Source organism: Lemur catta, chromosome 8 (genome assembly GCF_020740605.2).
Source record: "Lemur catta isolate mLemCat1 chromosome 8, mLemCat1.pri, whole genome shotgun sequence".
In the NCBI taxonomy this organism is placed as follows: Eukaryota; Metazoa; Chordata; class Mammalia; order Primates; family Lemuridae; genus Lemur; species Lemur catta.
In genome coordinates, this window is record NC_059135.1 from 92,508,988 (window position 1) to 92,530,780 (window position 21,793).

Below are 21,793 nucleotides of genomic sequence, written 5' to 3' on the forward strand. Positions count from 1 at the left end.
TCTCTACACAAAATTTTTTATAAAAAAAATTAGCTGGGTGTGATGCCACACACCCATAGTCCCAGCTACTCGGGAGGCTGAAGTGGGAGGATCACTTGAGCCCAGGAGTTTGAGGCTGCAGTGAGCTATGATTGCAGCACCACTACTCCAGAATGGGCAACAGACCAAGATCCTGTTTCTAAAACAGGAAAGCACCCTTAATCATTTTTAAAAATTTTTTAAATTAATTATTTTTAGTGACACTGAAACTTGTGCTTTCTACTGAAACCTCAAACTCTTCCCAAGTGCTCTGCCTTTGTATATGCTAGTCCCTCTTCCAGAAAGCTTCCCCTTCTTCTCTCCTAAGCAAAAATCCTTATTCAATCTTTTAAGGTACAGCTCAAGTAGTACTTCTTTAAAAATAAGATAAAAATAATCCCACACAGAATTAATTACCCTGTCAACAATGCTCCCATAGCAGTACTGATATTCTATTAAATCACTTGCTTATACTCTCTTTCCCGACTCACTCAGGCAAAAACTGTGTCTTACTTTCTTCTTTATTAACTCCCCAGAAACCCAGGTCATCTGTGTACTCAATACTTTGTTCAATGAATAAAATAAATAGAATTTCTGTTTTAAAGAAGACTATTAACTCTTTCAATAAAGCACAGCATCTTCTGATCATGTTAATCAGACATTCAAAGTTGATTTTTTAAAAACAATAGGTTTTCTTAAGTTAGACTTTACCACAATGAAAACAATTTGCCCTAATGGCAATTTTAAGGGTTCATGGAGTAATTCTAGAGCCAACTAACTTCCCTAGGAGTTTTTATTAGACACAAGCTGACTAAGAGGCCCCTTTGAAACTATTCCTCCTCAGGTGCTGGTAGTCAGCTATTATCAGGAATTAAAAGTATTATATTATTTTGAAAAAATGTATCTTCCAGGACATAGACTTGTGCTCAAGGAACAATTTCTTCCAGATGTGCAAGCATCCTGCTACCTCCTGTCTCAAAATAAATGAGTTTGGTTCCATTGTAGTTTGTTCCTGAAATCGAAAAACACAGCTCAGGCTGGGCGCGGTGGCTCACGCCTGTAATCCTAGCACTCTGGGAGGCCGAGGCGGGTGGATTGCTCGAGGTCAGGAGTTCGAGACCAGCCTGAGCAAGAGCGAGACCCCCGTCTCTACTAAAAATAGAAAGAAATTATCTGGCCAACTAAAAATATATATAGAAAAGATTAGCTGGGCATGGTGGCGCATGCCTGTAGTCCCAGCTACTCGGGAGGCTGAGGCAGAAGGATCGCTTAAGCCCAGGAGTTTGAGGTTGCTGTGAGCTAGGCTGACGCCACGGCACTCACTCTAGCCCGGGCAACAAAGCGAGACTCTATCTCAAAAAAAAAAAAAAAAAAAAGAAAAGAAAAAGAAAAACACAGCTCAGAAAAAAGAAAAATTCAGCAGGGTTATTTGTATAGGCTGAGATACTAAAAACAGAAAAGTAAGTCTCTTACATCATAAAACCTCCCTAAAATATACACAATTCAATTTCACGTATGGTCACGTGTATCGAACACTCCCTGAACTACAAAATAGCACTGATGTGTCTAAGAGAACTCAAAATCTCTAGTAGCCAAAGATAAGAACAGTTACTCTAATTAGAAACTATGGAAAAAATACAAAATAAACAGTATGATTTAGTCTTACAATCTTTTTAAAGAACTCAACAATGCAAGTCACCAAAATAATTCCTAATTTTAGAAAACAAATTATGATTTAAAAAACAATATTCCAAGATGATTTTTGAATAACAGTTTACTTCACTTTTAAAAAATAAAATGTTTTCCTCATAATAGATTATTTTACAACAAGAAAGAGAGAGAGAGGAGAACTGTAGAGAGAGAAATCACCAGATTTTGGCTCAAACAGTAGAGCCTGGGATTAATTTTTTAAGATTTGTTTGTCAATTTCAAAAACTCAGTAGTGGAATAAAGAGCTTAATACAGGTATGCAAAAAGGCAGCCCCCGAGATGTTTTCACCAGGATGAAATGGGATTAGCTTTGTAGGTCTTATAATCTTCTTCACAGAAGAATGCAATTTCAGTTTCACTGGCTGAAAAACAGAAAAACAGAAAATGGAAAAAAGATATTAATATAAAACTAAATTTTAAACAGGTATGGAAATCCGTATTACTTTGATTCTGTATTTTAGAATAGCTTCAGATGCCCAAAGTGAAAAAGATAATACATTTCACCAAATCAATAAGAAGTTTAAAGTATAGTTACAAGAGTCTGAAATTCAAATTATTTAAACCTAAAAAGAAAAATAACCAACAAATTAAAGAGTTAAAGCAAGAATCTGGTTTTCAGGAATCATAAAATTGCTCATTTACCGTCTTAGAAAATAACAAACCTTGATATGTTTTCAAATATGCTACTCAGTTACTGAAGAAGGGGGAGGAGGAACTTGCCCCCCCCATGAAATTAGCCTGTAGGTATAATAATTTAATACTTAGAGGATCAGTAGAATATTTTACAGATCACTTTACATTCTCCCTCATGACCCATCAAAATATGTGTCTGAAGAAGTTAATTTTTTGCCCTGCTTATGATTAATTCATGAGGCTTCAACAATATGCAAAGTGAAAGACACAAATTGGCTTCTACCTCAATACCTTCAAATACCTCTAATTATTCACAGGGGATATGGCACAGCTAAAGGACCCACAAAGGTTCAGAGCAGTCACAATTCTTTCAACCTAGCAGGTCAAGGACTCTGTCTTCTAAAACAATAAGTCAGCAACATTATTAATTCAGACTGGAGACAAATCTGATGGAGAGCCTTCCAATTATTAAACATGCAATTCTTTAAGGTGTTGTGCCAACAAGTTCCACATTCGTTTTTTAAATTAAACCAGAAGTTAATGCAGTCTGCTTGGCTTTTACAGAAAGAGCAAAAGGGCCTTCAGAATCTCCACGAGAAAACAGATAAGATTATTTGTAATGAATACTGAGCACTCAATTAACATATACTCTGAAAACAGACAAGTGAAACTCTTCAAGTCAAATAAATAGGATAATAAGGAAAGGTGCCAAGGATTACCACTGGTCTCTTCCTTTACAACTCTCATCTCATCATTAGGATTTATCACAAATGAATGAAATTAAAGAGATTAGCATGACATTGCATTAAAAATGTTTTTGCTGTTTTTAAGAATATCAAATTTAATGTCTCTCAATCATAAGCTACCCATGCTCATTACAAAAAGTGAAATGTTGAGAGAAGAAAATAAAATCACCCATCATCTCAGATCCTCATTCTGGTCCTATACTATACTTCAAGATTAAATTTAATTTGAGTAGATGAAAATCAGATTGCAAACTTTCATCACAAGGTGCCTGAGGACACGGCAGAGAAACTGGGGATCAATGAGGAGGCATTGTCAACAGATGCACCTTAGGCAAAGAGTAAATAATGTACCATTAAATTTTACAAGAAAATGGCATTTAAAAGAATGGGCAAAAGGCTCCACACTTGGAATTAGTTTTTTTAAAAAATCAGAAAAGGGGGCTTCAAAAAATTCAGTATTCAAAGACAAGATATTTGGAGATCTATCCTTTATACAAAAAGCTCCTGGGGTTTCCTTTTTTGAAGGGAAGCATGCCCAGAGGTAGAGTTATATAATTTGCAAGTGATTCTAATCAACCTTCTGATGGAGAATGAGCAAAAGACACCCTGTTCTTAATAATCACAGAGCAAGCTTTTATCTGCGATGTGCTATTTACATACGGAACTTTGCACAGGGCTTTGCCTACACAGCACTTCGCTCAATCCACGCTAACTGTAATTACAATTTTCACTTACTGCAGTTGACATTTATCTGCACCCCTTTTGAAAAACTAATATGTTGTGCAGCTCTTCAGTACAGCAATGGTAGGCTCAGAAGAAGCTGATGGAAAGCAAGGACCGACAAAGCAGTTTTGTTTTGACGGTAGGTTCTCTTGGGTCTAATTAACTTACAGATCAACCCATTATTTACATAAAGTATTTATGCCATCTCTCATAATACAGGCTCAAAATGAGATAGTCTACAGTAAAGATTTTATTTTCAGATGACAGCAGTTTTTGTCAAGAAAACTAGATTGCCAAATGGGTTAAATGCAAATCCTTTAGGTTGATAAAAAAAATTTTCACCCTTAACAAACTGGAAAACACACACATTAAAAGTTACTCTGAACATTTAAAAGTATTAATAAAACATAAAATGGATTTTAAACTTCAGTAATGTAGTCCTAAATAGAAGTAGAATATAATGGTTTTAAAAATCTGTGAAACTCTGTTAAAAACGTTTGAGAGAATCATTTCAGGGGCTTACACTGCAAATTTGCTAATTTAAGTGAAAATATATTAGAAATGATTTTTAAGACCTCTACATAATCGCTCTTTCTACCATTATCCCCTAAATTCCTGCTTCCCAAATACTATTTAAAATGGCTCCTTTAAAAATGGCTCGGGATGAACCCTCAGGAAGTCTACGGTGTGCTGGTCCCCTAGGGCACCTGATTTTAAATTAAATGTGCTGCAGGCGGCAGTGCAGTCAGGTGCAGAGTGCCCTGGCATGGGAATCTGAAATGAATGTGCAATCTAAAATCCAATAAATACATTGCCACTTCATCTCTTCGTCTTACTATCAAATGAAATCAAGTAAGAACCCCCCAAATACATTTGTAGGATCATTTTAATACTGACGTTCAAGTTTAATAACATGAACACAAGCCATGGCATTCAGACTTTGGATATAAAATGAATAATTTTATAATGCTTCCAAACAGGTCAGACACACACATGCACACACACCCCCCTTTAACAGGAAAATAATGACTTTAAGTTAAAGAATATAACAACCACCAATTTTAACTGTAAAATCCCAAGAAGAATTAAATGCAATGTACTTAAACTCATCAACTAATTTATCTCAATAAACTCATCTCTCAGTAAGAATTTATCACATACTTTCTAAGTCCCTAGCCTGGTGCTGGTCAGTCCCAAAGTGGCATGAGGCACCAGCCCCTGATGTCTGGAAACAGGAGACTGAGACATGTGCACTGATTTGTCATCCAGATAATCCACCATCAGGGCAGGCTGCTACGTGACAGTAACTGCAGATCATGGACCAAAAAAATACATGAAGGGCGAGGTGTGGCTTCTGCGGCAATCTGAGGCCAGAACAAAGTTTCCTCCTCTCTCCTGCTCCGGAAGTACAGCCTATCCTTCCAAGACTTTGCAAAATTCTAACTACAAATCATTCAAAGTTGTGCTCACTGCTGAGTTATATTTCTAAATTTTTACCAAAGGAGGCCAGCAATTCAACAAAGAGGTCCCAACTGTTATGTCTTTTATTGCACCCTTGCTTCAAGTGACTGGTTTGAATCAGCAGGCAGAGAAGATTTCAAGCTACAGTTTGGAGAAAACAAATAATTTTTTAAAAAACCAGGTCTTCCATGGACTGGGCACATGCCTGTAATTTCCGCAATGGTGGAGGTGGGGGTGGTAAAAAGGGAAGAACCACCTACGGAGGTTCATTCTGAGTCCTTGTTCTGGAATCCCCCAACTCCCTGGGCTCACCACCCCCGTTACCGAGGACCAGCCTGCATCGCCATTTCCACGTAAACATGAGCAACGGCCACCATGACTCCCTGCTGAGGAAGAAAACATGCATACCCTAAGATATTACTACCCAAAATAAGAAGGGGAAAGAGAACCAAGCCAAGGAAACACAAATCAAACACGATCCTGAGAAAAAAGCTGGAGCCAAAGAATCCTATAATATTCCCAGTTCGTATGAGATAACCAAAAGGCACAGGGAGGCGCAACGGGGTTCTGGTTGGGGACGGAGGACAGAAGGGACACGCACAGTGAAAACAAACCACAGAGGAGTTCTGGAATCATTACAGGACCTGGCTTGATGAGGACTCTTCCCTGAGACAAACATTTACCGTTTGGCCCACTATATCTTGTTTTAAAATATTTCCAATAAAAAACAACCAGCTTTGGAAGAGTTACCCTGCCATAATTTCCCTCTTAAACCAGAGTGTATTCAAAAGATAACAGTAGTAGAATGTAGCAACATGAAAGAAATAAAATATCACTTAAAAAAAAACTTGCATACAAATTTATTACTTAGGGGAATTAGTACACAAAACTACAATTGTTAATAACAAAGTTAAAAGTCTTTAAATTATAAATAACATTTCTAGGTCAAGCTATCTTATTCCCTTCACAAAGCAAATCTTTTTTATTTATATATTTTTGTACTGAGTACACAGGCAAAAACTTGCACTGACGTCAGGTGTAGAATATACAATGGGGATCTGCAGTGCAGATAAAGGCTGGAGGATGAGCTGGAGAATTTCTCCGTGAGAAAAGAAATCTTCAAACAAGTTTTTTCCCCCTAATTTCCTCTCTCAAAGCCTTTCTTTTCCTTTCATGACTCCTACAGAAAAGTCCTAATGATAAATTTGTTACACGGGCATTATTCCCATGGCAACTGGCTGTGATAGCAGAGTGACAGCTCTACAGCAAGATCAAGTGGTGAAAAGGCAGACAGGGACGACTTCAAATTTTTCTCTTAAACCTCTTAAAATCCTAACCTCACAAGGCACCACGGGAGGGAAAATTCCCTAGAAAAATCACATGCTTCAGGTATCATTTTTACAACCCGACTCCCACTCAGAATTTTTTGTTGCTCTCTGGGGACCCTCATCTCCTTCTCTGGGTACAACCTCGGCTTGTTCCCTGGAGAACAGCAGTGCTACTCTAGGCAATAAAGAGGAAATCACTCCCTGCGGTGCCCCAGGTGCCCCTGCCTGGGGCTGCTGGCTTGCCAGGGTCAGGAGGGCAGTTCGGAGCCCCCACCCCACTCGGAAAGGAGTGGAGAATCAGGGAAAAGGACCTGACTCTGATCCCAGAACTATGGCCTCAAAACAAGACGACAAAAAGAGGGATTCGATTCTCACCTCTACAGACAGTTCACTACATGTGCCAGTCTGAAATTAATGACGAGAACCAACAATTCAGTGTTTTAGTAAAGTCAAAACATTTGCCAAGGCCGGACGCAGTGGCTCACGCCTGTAATCCTAGCACTCTGGGAGGCCGAGGCAGGAGGATCGTTTGAGGTCAGGAGTTCGAGACCAGCCTGAGCAAGAGCGAGACACCGTCTCTACTAAAAATAGAAAGAAATTATATGGACAACTAAAAATATAGAAAAAATTAGCCAGGCATGGTGGCGCACGCCTGTAGTCCCAGCTACTCGGGAGGCTGAGGCAGGAGGATTGCTTGAGCCCAGGAGCTTGAGGTTGCTGTGAGCTAGGCTGACACCACAGCACTCTAGCCTGGGCAACAAAGTGAGACTCTTGTCTCAAAAAAAAAAAAATTTGCCAGCTGCCTTCCCCAGGATGGTTTCCAGATCAAACAAGTGTTGTTGAGGGCCTTTTATACATGTTATTCCTGATGCCCTCATTCATTCTTTCACGCAACCCTTCTGACAACTTTCTGAAACAGGCTTCATCATTCCCATTTTTACAAAAAACAAAATAGATTTTCAGAGAGGATAGTGGCTTACAGAAGGTCACAAAGCAAGTAAAATGTACAGCCTTCATTCAAACAGATTTTCCCCAACTTTAGGGGTTTATTCTTTTTTTTAAATATCAGTCCCTTAATTATAAGGAATACAGGTAAACTGTAGAAAAGTTTTTAAATCACAAGAAGAGCAATTAGAGAATACAGAGAAGAAAGGAAAATATGAGTTACTGGCAATGCCACCAGGCTGAGAAACCGTTTCTATAATTTTGGTATGTGATCTTCTCCCCATATACACATACACACATGTAAGTATCAACATGTTTAAATAAGGGCATCACACAATATATTCTATGCCCACTCATTAAATAAAGCTCTGCATCGGTGATTCACAGACAGAGAAGGTGAGGGATAAACCCACCCCCCCACTGCAGGCTTCTCACAACCTCATAGCTTGTTCCTGTTGGCTCAGTAATAAATATGACAGAAAGTTGACCTTGACAAAGTCTTAGGTCAAATTGTCCTACAGAAAATTAGAGTTAACATACATTCCCAACAGTGGTAAAAGAGAATTCATTTCCCCACACCATGAACTCCATTTTTTTTCATGTCCACTAATCTTACCCTAATTGCTGCTTCCCCAAGGTGACCCAGATAGTAAGTAGCAGAATTAGGTTTTTGAGGTTGTTAGGGTTTTCTGAACTTTTTTTTGTTTGTTTTCTTTTTGTTTGTTTTTTTTTTAAGAGACAGGGGTCTCAAAATATCCCTCAGGTGGGTCTCAAACTCCTGGCCTCATGCAATCCTCTCACCTCTACCTCCCAAGTAGCTGGGACTACAGGTGTGAGTCACTGCACCCAGCTAATTTAAAAATATATATATTTTAGAAATGGCATCTCTCTATGTTGCCCAAGCTAGTCTCAAATTCCTGATGTCAAGTGATCCTCCCACATCTGCCTTGGGAGTAGCTGGGATTACAGGCAGGAGCCACCGTGACCAGCTCTGGACTCTTAACCACTAGACCCTACTACAAAAAAATAGTTATCTATTTTAATGTGCATTTCTCTCATTACTAATAAGATGGAACTGTTTTTCATATGTTAGCTATTTCTTCTATCAGTAAAAATTTCTTATTTATCTTTTTCATACTAATTACAAGAGCTCTGTATAAAGTCAGGCTAATAACTTCTTATCTATCATCTATGCTACAAATATTTTTTCATATTTTATTGCTTCTCCTTTAACTCTGCTTACAGTTTTTAGGTTTTAAGTGGTCAAATCTCCCCCTTTACGGCTTCTGCCTTTGAGGTCATCCTTAGAAAGCTCTTCTCCTCCCCAAGATTATGAAATTATTGAGCTATACTTTCTTTTTAAAAATTTTTTACATTATAACATCTAATCCATCTAAAATTTATACTGTAATAAAGACTGAAATAAGGATTTGAATTTTATTTTCCTGAATATTTTGGCAATGGGTTTGATGTAACTTTCTGGCTAACTCATTCTCTCCCCACTTATTTGAGATGTTTACTTTATCATCTTGTGAAATCTTACCTTTTTCTTTTTCATTACTTTGTTTTTGGATTTTCCACTATTTTCCATGAAGCTATCTGTCAATTCCCACATCAGTACCAATATATAATATTCATTATAGCTTTATGCTTTAACAACAAACAGAACTACCTTCTAGGTGCCACCTGCTACATTAATAGTATCTGAAGAAACAAATGCCACATTAAAAATTGTTTTTCAAATAACAACAATCAACCTTATGTATTTGTAATACAGAAAGACACTCATTCTAGCAAACATTGTAGACTTCAACACAGAAAACAAGTCTAAGATTATTTCACAACATGTTATTTAAGATTCTATTTAAATAGGAAGATCAATGTCAGGAATTCACGTTAATCACGAGTCATTCAAAAGTGAATTCCTGACATAGGTGATTAAAGTAACTCAATAGAACACCTGTCAAAAAAATTTAAGGCTTCCCAACGTGGACCTCACTTATTGTGTTCTTTAACCAGTGTGTACAAATAACTGCAAAGGACATGTGATTTGTGACGCTCCATCAGAGTCACTGACCACAGAAGCGTGTCAGAGGCACAATGTCTTTAACTGCTCAGACCTCTCTGATAATCTTCACTCCCTCTATTGCCAGATATCTTTAGGTATACATATAAGTAGAATAACAGTGACATCTAATGGCCACAAAACACGTCACATAACATTTCTTTAAAATAGAACTGCATGCATGTTCCGGGTTGAAAGGCCAAATCGGGTAATTTTTCAGCTGCACAGTAGACTATTTTAAGTTCCATGACTTGGTGGGCCCTGAGGGATTTGGAAGACTATCAGAAACCACACTGCACGTTACACAGACAACATCTCGTATCCTTATTCCACATTAGTGCTACTATGTTCCTTTCTCTCAAACCATCAGCTCAAATGACTATGATAAGAGTAAGTAGACATGGTACTAATAGCCTGTCAGTCACTTAAGATGACCCTCAGCAGAATTCTGAGCACCGCTTCTGAAAAGCACTATTTGCGTTCTGCACATTTGGGGAGCCAATCTCCACTGCCCTCAGTCAGGCGACCAGAATCACATCGTTCTTGTCCTCTGAATAGTTATCAGGGAGTGTAAAGAGCACTAAGGGGAGCATTTACTTTGCAGCAAGTTACCCAAATATAATCTCCCAGGCCCCATCATACAATCCAGAAAAGCGAGTGCCCCTTCTAGCAACACAAGGCCCCCTTTCTCACCAACTCCAGCTGCTTTCAGAGTTCTGTCTTCCTTTAGCAGGAGTCTGTCGTCATCTTCCAAACTCAACACAAGTTCATTTGACTAAAAAGAAAGAAAATTTGCATTTTATCAGTACTTACATGAGTTTCACATTTGGTGGACTTCTCAAAGACATAGAGTTGTTACTCTGAGTCATAGCTATAATCTAAGTCACATTCTGCTCCTGCTAATATAACGAGGGATGTGAGCAGGTGCACGGTGAGGACCTACTAAGCGCACACACCATATGAAGCCCTGGAGAGAGTGCTACAGCACAGGCCTTGGAGCTAGATCTGGGTTCAAACCCAGGCTCCACCAGTCCCCAGCTGTGTGTTCTCAACAAACTGTTAATACATGATCTCTCTGAGACTGAGCCTCCCCTTCTGTAGAACAGGGAAAGAGAACACCTCTTTCTCATGGCCTTGTGGTGAAGATGAAATAAAGCCACAGCCCCTCAGCATGGTGACACTGTGCAGTAGGCACTGTTAGCAGCCATCACTGCTGTCGCTGCGTGGTCATCATCTTCTCGTCATCCTCACAATAACCCAGGAGGAATCAGAGAAGTTAGGGCAGAGGCCCAGGCACACGCTAGGCAGCAATGGTGCTGGGGTTCAAGCTCTGACTTCCGAGAGAAGCAAGTTTACTTCAAATGGCCAAAGTCACACATCCAAAAGCCTTGCCTCAGCTAATAAGCATTTGGTTCCCTGTCATATTAACTGGAACATTTCTCTATGAGATTTGGGGTGGGGGTGGATGAAGGTGCCCTCCAGTGACATTTCAAATCCAGTTAGACTTCATACCTACAGGAGAAAATGCAGAGTTGATCCCGGCCCTGAACAGCACACAGAGCTGACCACTACTTGGTCACAGTACCCCCTGGCAACCAGAATGCAGCTGTTTAGCAACGCATTCTATTTCTAGAACACGGCTGGGGCAGAGCCAACAGAAAGGCCTCTGCGTGGCCAAAAGAGAAGCCGGGCGGCCGGAAGGCATGCCCTGCGCTCCCAGACTTCATTCACTGCAGAGCACAGGCCTTGAGCTCCAGAGCCACAGATTAAAAGAAAGAAACTTTACTTAAAAAAATAATTTTAGAATAGGTAACACATCCTTATGATACAAAATTCTCCAATCACACAAGGGTAAAAACTGAAAAGTAAGTCTCCCCCTAGCCCCGATCTACCAGCTCTCCAGAGAGCTTGTACTAATTCCTGTGCATCCTTCCAGAGACTGTCTCTGTACGTGTAATGCAGGCGGAGACGTGTCTGTCAATTTTTCCACACAAACAATAGCATATTATATGCTATGTAACACTTGCTTTTTTCTCTTAAAAACGTAGCTCAGAATCATTCTACATCAGTAAGAGCTGCTTCACAGTTTATCAAGGCTGTGGCATATTCCATCGAAGGGACACACACACCGCCCCCACTCAGTCCCTACTGATCGACATTTGGGTTGTTTCCAATCTCTTGCTACCATAAATAATCCTGTAATGTATATCCTTGTACATACATTATATTGCATATGTACAAGTTTTATGTGTAAGATAAATTCCTAGAAGTAGAATTATTGGATCAGAGAGTTATTCACAACTCTCTGAAAATAAAAATGTTATACACATTTTGACAGATGTTGCCAAATAACTCTCCAGAGAGGCGGTGCCAATTTACACTCTCACTACCAACCAGTGGCAGTACCTGTTTCCCATCCTCACCAACACAGCGTGTTATCAAAACCTTCTCCTGATCTTTGCCAATCTGACAGATGTAGATTAAGCATAGTCTTAATTTGTATTTATTATGAGTAAAGTTGTAAATATTTTGTTTTTTAGTGCAGTTGCAGGATAATTTATCTAATGGAATTACAGAATATCTTTATATACTAAAGAAATTAGGCCTTTTCTATAAGTTAGAAAATTTTCCCCCACTTTTTATTTGTTTCTTGATTTTTTGTAGTGTTTTCTTTTCAACAGAAGGTACTAAATGAATTTTTTCTGAATAAATAAGTTAATGAAGTAAAATGTATCAGTCTTTTAGGGTTTCTTAATTTTCTATCATACTTAGAAAGACTTTCTCCATTCCAAGGTTATTTTTTAAATTCCATGTTTTCTTCAAATATTTTTATGAGTTTCATATTTTAAACTTTTAATTGTGGAGCCTTTCAAAAATACAATACATACAGACTAGTGTAATGAACCTCCTGTTCACACTCATAACGCAACTCGAATAAATTATAAAGTCATGTTCAATCTACTTTATCTCTATTCCCACCTATGGGTTTAATTTTTGCATTTAAGCCATTAATCCAAGGGGTATTCATATTGGCATAAAGAAGAAGATAGGGATTCAACAAAACTGTTTTTTAGATGTCAACCCAGTTGTTCCAATACCACTTATTGAATCCTCCATCTTTTATCCATACATTTGAAATGCCATGTTTAGTATACACTAAATTCCTGGATATATGCTCATGTGATAGTAGCACATTATTTTAACTGCCATAGTTTTATAATGTCTTAATATATGATAGGCCTAGTCACCTTCATTTCTTTCCTTTGTTTTTTATATATTAATTTTATAATCAGCTTTAGTTTGCATATATATACACATGTTCTTAGTATTTTATTGGGGTGGCATTAAATTTATAAATTAGTCAAGAGAGAATTGACATCTTCTTGCTGTTGCATCTTCCTATCCAAAATATCCTAAGCATTTCTACTGAAGTCTTATTTTGGGTTAATTGAGGTAGAAATTCACATAATAAAAGACACAGTTTAAGAGGAATTTACTTCACTGAGTCTGAACAATTAATCCCAGAGCTCAGATTCATATTTTCAAGAGTGTGTGTGAGTGTATGTGTGTGTGTTTGTGTGGGTGTGAGAGAGAGAGAGAGAGACAAAGAAAGAGAGAGAGAGAAAAAGGGGTGGACAACAGTAGCAGTTTAAAGTTTTCTTCCTGAAGCCCTTGCACATTTCTTGTAAAGTTTATTCCAGGGTGTGACTTCTTCCTTTTACATACTTTTAACAAGGAGAGCTATCTGGTTTCCAAACTCACAAAATATAAGACAAAAATTAAAGTTTTATTTCAATTTTTTTTTGAGACAGAGTCTCACTCTGTCTCCCTGGCTAGAGTGCTGTGGCATCAGCCTAACTCACAGCAACCTCAAACTCCTGGGCTCAAGCGATCCTCCTGCCTCAGCCTCCCACGTAGCTGGGACTACAGGCATGTGCCACTACGCCCAGTTAATTTTTTTCTATTTTTTTCTATTTTTAGTTTCCCAGGTAAGTTTTTTTCCTATATTTTTAGTAGACATGGGGTCTCACTCTTGCTCAGGCTGGTCTTGAACTCCTGAGCTCAAGCAATCCTTTCGACTTGGCCTCCCAGAGTGCAAGGATTACAGGCATGAGCCACCACACCCGGCCTCAAAATATTTGTAATAGAAATACTCTGACTTTATAAATAGACTACTGATTTCAATCCATAACACATACACACATTTTTTTGATAATCACAGTCACATAATGGTAATTATTTGCAATGTACTACTGATTCAGTCATTCCACAAACACTTAGCTCACAGTCCAAACAGGAGGCTCTGATGGGAAGGTATCCAGATAATCTTTTTATTATGGTGATGGGAAGAATTTCTGAGGATACCTGGTATCTGCAACTAGGAAAGTCTCTAAACCCAGAAAACTGGGGAAATGGGGAAAATTTATAAACGAGTTCATTAAGACACGGGTTATTTGGAAGTCTCTCCCTTTGACTGAGGAAGGAGATTTAATTGCAGCTGGGCTAGAAAACTGACAGGCTGGGCTAGGGATGCCACAGGCTCCACAGATAGCAGTGGAAGATGAAAGGACAACAATCCCTTGGGAATGAGAAAAATGTCTGGGAGTTGGATAAGGCACAAATGAGGACATGTGGATGAAGTTCTTAAGTTTTAAAACTGTATCTATAAAAGTATATCGAACCTTTCCCTTATAAAAGTTGAAGTGCAAATGTGCAGACCATCCCCAGAGCATAGAATCTGTACTTAACTGGACTGTTATGGTTTAGATGAAAGCTTATGAAGCCAGATTCCAGCAACATTCTAAGTGACTTAATTTGTATGGGGACTCCCCCGTTAAACAAATACATCATTCAACTGGAAAACAAGCCCGAACTTTACAACCAGAACACGCCAGGGTGAAACATGTGTTTTAAATATAACTAACCATTCTAAGATTTTTTTCTTCCAACTACAGGAGGAGAATTTCCTGATTTTTTAAAATGTCATAATATTGATTATTTGAACAGGTTGAACTATGTCTTCATTTAAATAAAGGAATAATCTACTAATTACTCCTTTCAGGAAACGTGAGCATGTAAACAAGCCCAGCAGTGCAGAACACACAACACTGAAGGGAGAATGACACGCTTTGCTTTACAATCTTTTCAAAGAGCATATTGTTTTATTTTAACTTTATTTACATTTTATAACATATTTATATATACTTTTCCCCTATAAAATAGGAACACACTTCCTATTCTCCACATTTTAGGAACCAGATTGGAAACACTTTGTAGAGTAAGCGAAGTTAGTGGCCAGAGACAGTGGCAATACATTCCAGTGCCCACAAAAAGGGCACGTCCCACAGTGCAGCTCCAGACACACGGCAGCACATTTTGAGGCATTTACATATAATCTTTGGTATAAAAAAATAAAGTTACTAGAAGGAACCAACCCTGCCAACTGTTGCCCAGTGAAACTGATTTCAGACATCTGGCCTCCAGAACTGTAAAAGAATAAATGTGTGTTGTTTTAAGCCACACACACACAAAAAAATAAAATTAAAATTAATTAAAAAACAAAGTCAACATAAATACCCTCATGGCACTTTGTGATCTGTGACATACATTTATTTGAAAGCTGATTGAGTTTATGTAGTACATCTATGACAAGAAGAGAGAATGAAATGAAATGAATTCATAAATACTTCATTCAGAAATTGTTACGGAAAAACTCCTATGAACCAGGGATTGTGCTAGGTATTGGAGAGATGAAGAATATTATGTTGTCCTTGAGTAGTTATATAATAAAATAAGATTATTGCTTTTATAAGGAGTCTATAGAAGGTCATTGAGATTAAAGAAAAAAGAACAGTCTTAAGAAGCAAACCTTTGATTGTGGCTTCATAAAAAACATTTAAAGAGTAAGAAAACAGAAATGTAAACACACAACAAATACATAAATAAACAGCCGTCTTTGGGGAAGGCAAGACAACTTCAGGATTGCAGGCTATGCCTTGGTAGAACTAGATTTGTTCCTAGAGCTACAGTCCTGGGCTTTCTCTTACACACAGCAAGAGTCAATCAGAACAAGTAAATTATTTGTATCTTGTTCTGGCCTTTTTCTTCCGGTGCAGAATTAAGAAAATCAAAGATACTGGATTTCCAGATAATAAGTTCTTTTTTAATATGTAATCTTACTATGTAATATTTTTTAATATATAATATATAAAACTTTCCCAAGTTTTATCCTTATTTTATGTTAAATATGTGCTTGATAAACAACATACGCCATACTTTTTTTTTTAAGTTAGGCCTTTTAAAACGATCTACTACTAACAGAAATATGACTTCACCTTTTTTTTTTAAATGGAAAAGTAAGGCAGTAAATAGTGTACCTACAAAATAAAACATGCTAGTATCGTGGGAAATATTTTAGATGTACATTGTTCATTCACTTATTCACCAATTCAACCAACATTGATTACTTGCTAGGTGCCAGATACTATATACGTGAAACGTACCTTTGATTTATGTGCTTGATGAATGATCTTTAGTTTATCTGAAACAAAAAAAGCAAGTTGTCTTTTTACACAGATTATTCTAAAACTTCTTTTCAAATTATTAAAGTGAGATGAGGGGGTGGCTATGAAATTGAGAAATTTAAGTCTTTGACTTATGACCAGATTCACTTAAAAATCTGGTATAGAGTAAAATAAAAATTATTTTTGCAAATCATTAAAAGTGAAGATAAAAGTACAAAGATCCTTTAAAGCCTTGGTCTTTGGCACACACAGATGGGTGTGTGTCAGAACCTGACGTCAACTCAGCACATCTTCTCTTAGAATAGAAGACAAGCCAATCACCTTACTCTATCCTCTTTTTTGGAGTCACTACAGGCGAGGATTAGCAAATAATGTAAAAAAAAAAACTGTTTTAAATAAAGACAGACATTAACAAAAGCAGTTCAAAAAAATCTACTCATCTCTCCGACTAGATCCAATGACAAGAGGTCAAATGATGACACTGAAAAGGTGTTAGCACTCTCAGAATGCAAACACTATTCATCTAGGATCACTGGTAATCTGAGTAAGGCTGCTAATGCCCAAAGAATATCAGTATCTGCCTCCTGGTTTGCAAATTCTGCACAGGCTTACACCATCTAATCTGCTCTATTCAAATCCAACTTCACTCCTTAATCTGTTTTTCTTAGAGGCAGGCTACACTGTGCTTTTCCAATAAGTAGTTTCTCCACACTTGGGTAAAATTCTAACTCTACAATAATCAGACCTTAATTATATAACAGATGTAGCCATTCAACGGGTTGAAATTCAGAAAGTTTCCAACTCTTTACTCAGTTTGATTTAGCCATTTAATTAATGCTTATGATTACAATGTATTATTATATCTGAATAAACTCTTGATCTTAAACTAAAATTAATTTCTATCAATTACACTATAACAAGGAATTTCAATAGTGATATGAAATGATCTATTAATATTTAAAAAACAGATCTTGATTTAACTAGGTCCTCATAATATAGAATAGGATACCTATCCAGTTAAGAACTCTGAATTATCCATTATTTTAAATAGTCAGCTTTCAAGTATCTATTGCAATTTTTAAAACAAGGTCAACATAATCCTTGGACTTTAACTCTGTAATCTTAAGAAATAAAATAAATCTAACCTAGGTAAAATATATGTTAATATAGTAGGAATGTCAATATGCCATAATTGCTAAAAATAAGCTTATAATGTACATAAGAAAATTTTTAGATGTGACTTTTGGATTATCTATTACTCTGAGTTACCTTTTTCTCACCATAAATAGATATCAGTTTATTATTTGTGACAAGTTAGAGAAGCCAATGGTAATTTTTTTTTTTTTACTGGAAATCCCCTTATCTTCTAACCAATAGTAATTTTTTTAATAACAGGAACCTAAAGTCTGTCACAATCAACCTACAAAACTGTAGTGTGACCTTACTAAATATTAATCATGCTCTATATATTCTGTTACTAAGCCTTTACATTAGAAATATCATTGCTCCAATAGCTTTGGCAAACCTGAAATAAAAAGTCTACACCTTTCAGCAGAAAAAGAATCGTTTTGAACAGAAATTTTTGCCAGATTTTTCTTTCTCTCCAACAGAAATTAGCGAGACCTGCGAAGTGGGTAAGAAAGGAGAAATGACAAACCAGCAAAAGATGTATTAATGTCCCTTTCTTTGTTGAATAATCCACTTCTCACTTGTTTTTCCTTAAAAAAATCCTCACTATTAACAAAAATGATATCTGTGGGTATTGTTTCCTTAATGCAAATTCCTTGAAGAAAGCAACCTCATGAAAATAAAAATAACATATTCGTGGAGCATTTAATGAGCCGGCACATGCACTGTTTAATATAATCTCACACGGCTTTATGAAACAGACAGGGGTGACCAGCCCACACTGTACAACAACCAACACGTACGTGTGCCTGCATGCACAATGTCTAAGCAATAGGGATTCTAAAATAAGTAGGATGCATGGCAAATCGATAATAGATGAAGATGCCAATTAAATGGGAGGAGGGACTCTGAGAAATCTCAGACTGTTGGTGGCAAAGAGAATCAGCCCTTTGCCCAAGGACAGGGAGACAGTCACCAGCAAAACTGAAATCTGACTCTGTGCCCTTCCACTCCCCGACGCCCAGTCCAGTGTCCTGTTCCCACAGACCATGATGCAGCAATACTGGATGACGGATGACAGGTGAAAAAGTAACACTTTGGCCTTTCTTGTTCAACACAAAGGAGTAGATTGTTAAAGAGCCAAACTCAGACAAAGAGCCGCTTGAAGTCTATCAGAACTCTAATTTCTTCACAGATAAATGTATTCATTTTTTCTGTCAATTCATCTGAATAGTATAGAAATACTAGGACGAAAGGGTGTTAATAAGATGGAATAATCTAAAAGGCACATTATCTACCACAATAATGCTTAGCAACTCGGATATTCTAACACTTTCATTATCTAAAATTTATATTTCGAAACAACTGACATGGAACCCAAGTTTGCATATAGACCGTACACACATACACACACACACACACACATGCACTGTGCAAAAAGGGGAACCATATGTAACTATTCTAATTTGAAATGGCATCTGTAGGTTGATTCAAGTTTAAGGCTATATTTCAAGGCATTATGCTTTGAAAGCCATGAAAGCCACAAATGAGAAGTTTCATATTTACCTTAATCATGCTTTTTATTCCTTTTTCTTATTCAATATTGAGTATGTAAATTCTTTAAGTCCAATAAATCAAAGTACTTTCCACTCAGTGCTTTCAACTTCTGCTTGACTACCCCTTATAACCTCACAATTAGTCTCTGGATATTAAAATGCATACACACAGTGAAGACTGTGATTTCAAAGGATTTTAGGTCATAAGTTGCTTTATCAAATGGGAACAGAATGAAAAGCTACACCAAAAAATAATCTAAGGTAATAAAACATTTATACTTTAAAATGTCTGTACCAATTAACAGAAATATTTATTGGATGCACCATAACTTTCAAATGAAATCTCAAATTCAAAGTTTAGCGAGTGTCTCTATGCTGAAGGTTAGTAACTATGCCATCTTTATACCGAACGATGACACCCAGCTTCTTGCCTTATTACATTTTTAAATCACTGATTGTAACATATAAAATGGCTACATAACATGCTCAAGTTATTGGCATTTAAAATGTTAAATCTCTTTTTTCAATTCTTAGCCCTCAATCATTTTTCCTTTTCTGATTACCTGGCAAAGAAACTCATTTTAGATACAGTTTTGCCAAACACGTTATTCCTCAAAAATATGCCACTTCCCTACTATTACAATTGACTTTAATGATACACTAGAATTCCTATATTTCTAAATAAACTTCCAAATTAGTTTTTATTCACAGATAGTAAATTCATTTGTGAAAACCAAATTTAAATTCATATCAACAAAAAACAAATGCAAAATTATATTAATGTACTTATGTATATTTAAAGAATAAGAAAAACTGGTTACCATATTTATAATTTCTGAATGGTGGTGGCAGGCTGGTCCTTAAAGGAACATCTATAAGAGAAAGATTATTTTTATTACAAAATATTCAAATACTCATAATACATGCATAGTCTTTTGGTTCTATTCTCTTATATCTACAGACTAAGTAACTTTGAAAAAACTGAAGAACACAAAATGAAGCTAATAAACTGCCAAAATCCAAGGGCCATCTAAAACAACAGAACTAACAATAAGATGTTGAGCTGTTATTAGATGAACTAAGAATTCACTAGCACTATTAAAAGAATTGATATTTTATTAAATACAATAGTATCTATGTATAATTGAAATATATACTAATAGATATGTGTGAGACATTATTTATTTTCTATATAGTTGATGTTTGTTAGCAAAGGAATCTGAGAACCCTAAAGGATCTCTGGCCATTAGTGGGAACCAATGTTCTTGAATAATCTTATTACTCTTACCAAAATTCAGGAAACCTACAAAATAACTTCTCCTACTCCACAAAGATGACAAAACCAAACAAAGTAAAAATTCTTTTTAAAACACATTGCAAATACCAGTGTTAATTTTAATTAAAAACATCTGATGATATGACCCCCCAACGAGGATGATTTGGTAATATATATCAACATTACATATGCACATACTCCTTGATCTAGCCATTTCACTTCAGAAATTATCGGAAATAAACTTTGCACACATGTGTATGTAAAATGACATACATACAAGGGTATGAACTACAGCACTGTTCACAGTAGCAAATGGTTAGAAAAATCAAAAGGTCCTTCAATGAAGTACTTGTTAAATAAGTCATAATATACCCAAACAATGAAAAGTATTTTTGAAGTGTTTAAAAAAATAAAGGAGGAAGCTCTCTACTAATATAAAATCTTCAAGATTTCAAGGGTAAAGAAGTATAAAGAGAACATTATTTTTAGAAATCCACCTTTTTAGCAAAAAAGGAGTAAAATAACAATGTATGGTCATATCTGTTTGAACTTGCATAGTGGGTGGGGGGAAACGGAGCCCCGGGTCAGATGGGAAACAGAAGCAGGCAGGTGGCTTTTACATTTGGATCTTAAAACCACATGAACGTGTTCTCTACTAAAGAAAAATTTTTTAAAAAACCCACACATCTGAATTAAGAAATGTGTTTTTTTTTAAGTACATATGCCTTTCTGAGGTCAAACACATACCAAAATTAAAGTATAATGTATTCATTTATGTTACAACCATTTAAAGTGCCTACGACCAGGTATTCCAGGAACAGGGTGAGCGAGCAGTTCCCAGGAGACGTCCCCACTCCTGAGAGTGTGCCCTCCAGTGGTGAATGCTGTGGCCAAGGTACACATGCAGCCAGCACTATGGTCTGAGCATGTGGTTGTCCTCCCTGGCTACGCATTAGTGTCACCCAGCCTGGCACCAGTGGATCGGATTCACAGCAGGCTTTCCAGGTTTCCAACCCCGCCCCCACCCAGATGATTCTTAGTCAAACAAATTCCCATGGCGCCAGTCAAGTAATAACAGGTGAGTGAAGCAGGTCAAACGAGGGAGCTATGAGACCTGAGGGTATGAGCCCAACCAAGGGGGCTGGGACAGTCAGCTCCGACTGATCCCCGTGCTGTAGGGATATCGGCTCGGTGGCCACACTTAAAGATTTAAATGGCAACGCTAGAAATCTAGGGTTTTAGCTGACATTTCCTGACTTTTACAACACTATAGGCCACAGGAAACCTCCTGGGAGACAGATTCACCTGCCAGACCCCAGTCTGAAACCTCTGGCTTAGGCTTCATTTTATCCTTCTTGTTTTTCACTTGGTTATGAATTATGGGCTAAAGAAGTATTCATTGAATATCAGAAAGGAGAATTAAATCCGTTCAATGTATTCTCATTTATAGTTCCTGAATTAGACAATGAAATCCCCTGAAAGAAAGGGTGCGGTGAAGAACAGATGGCCCCAGGAAGGTATTATCGCTTAGAGATGCCTACAATCGAAGAAATCACATCAGTCTTACGTTCACTCTAGACTTCTGAGAGAAGACAAAGACAAAGGCACACACAAGCACCTTCTCTCTTCCTTCCTTTAGATCTTAGCTCAAGTGTCACCTCCTCCAACAACCCTGCCCAA

At 37.2% G+C, this 21,793-nt stretch overlaps 1 protein-coding gene across 4 annotated transcripts in view; it reads right to left on the reverse strand.

Moving 5' to 3' along the window:
* Positions 1 to 1,783: 1,783 nt before the first annotated feature.
* The window catches only part of C8H2orf76 (chromosome 8 C2orf76 homolog), a 65,143-nt gene continuing 45,133 nt past the window's right edge, over positions 1,784 to 21,793 (reverse strand). For all 4 annotated transcript variants that reach the window (XM_045559844.1, XM_045559843.1, XM_045559842.1 and 1 more), the window contains 4 exons: positions 19,659 to 19,709; positions 16,133 to 16,170; positions 10,323 to 10,404; positions 1,784 to 2,090 (listed from right to left, as the gene is read on the reverse strand). In XM_045559844.1, coding sequence (XP_045415800.1) covers positions 2,014 to 2,090; positions 10,323 to 10,404; positions 16,133 to 16,170; positions 19,659 to 19,709 — 248 coding nt within the window. In that variant the 3' untranslated portion in view covers positions 1,784 to 2,013. The remainder of the gene's footprint in view (positions 2,091 to 10,322; positions 10,405 to 16,132; positions 16,171 to 19,658; positions 19,710 to 21,793) is intronic.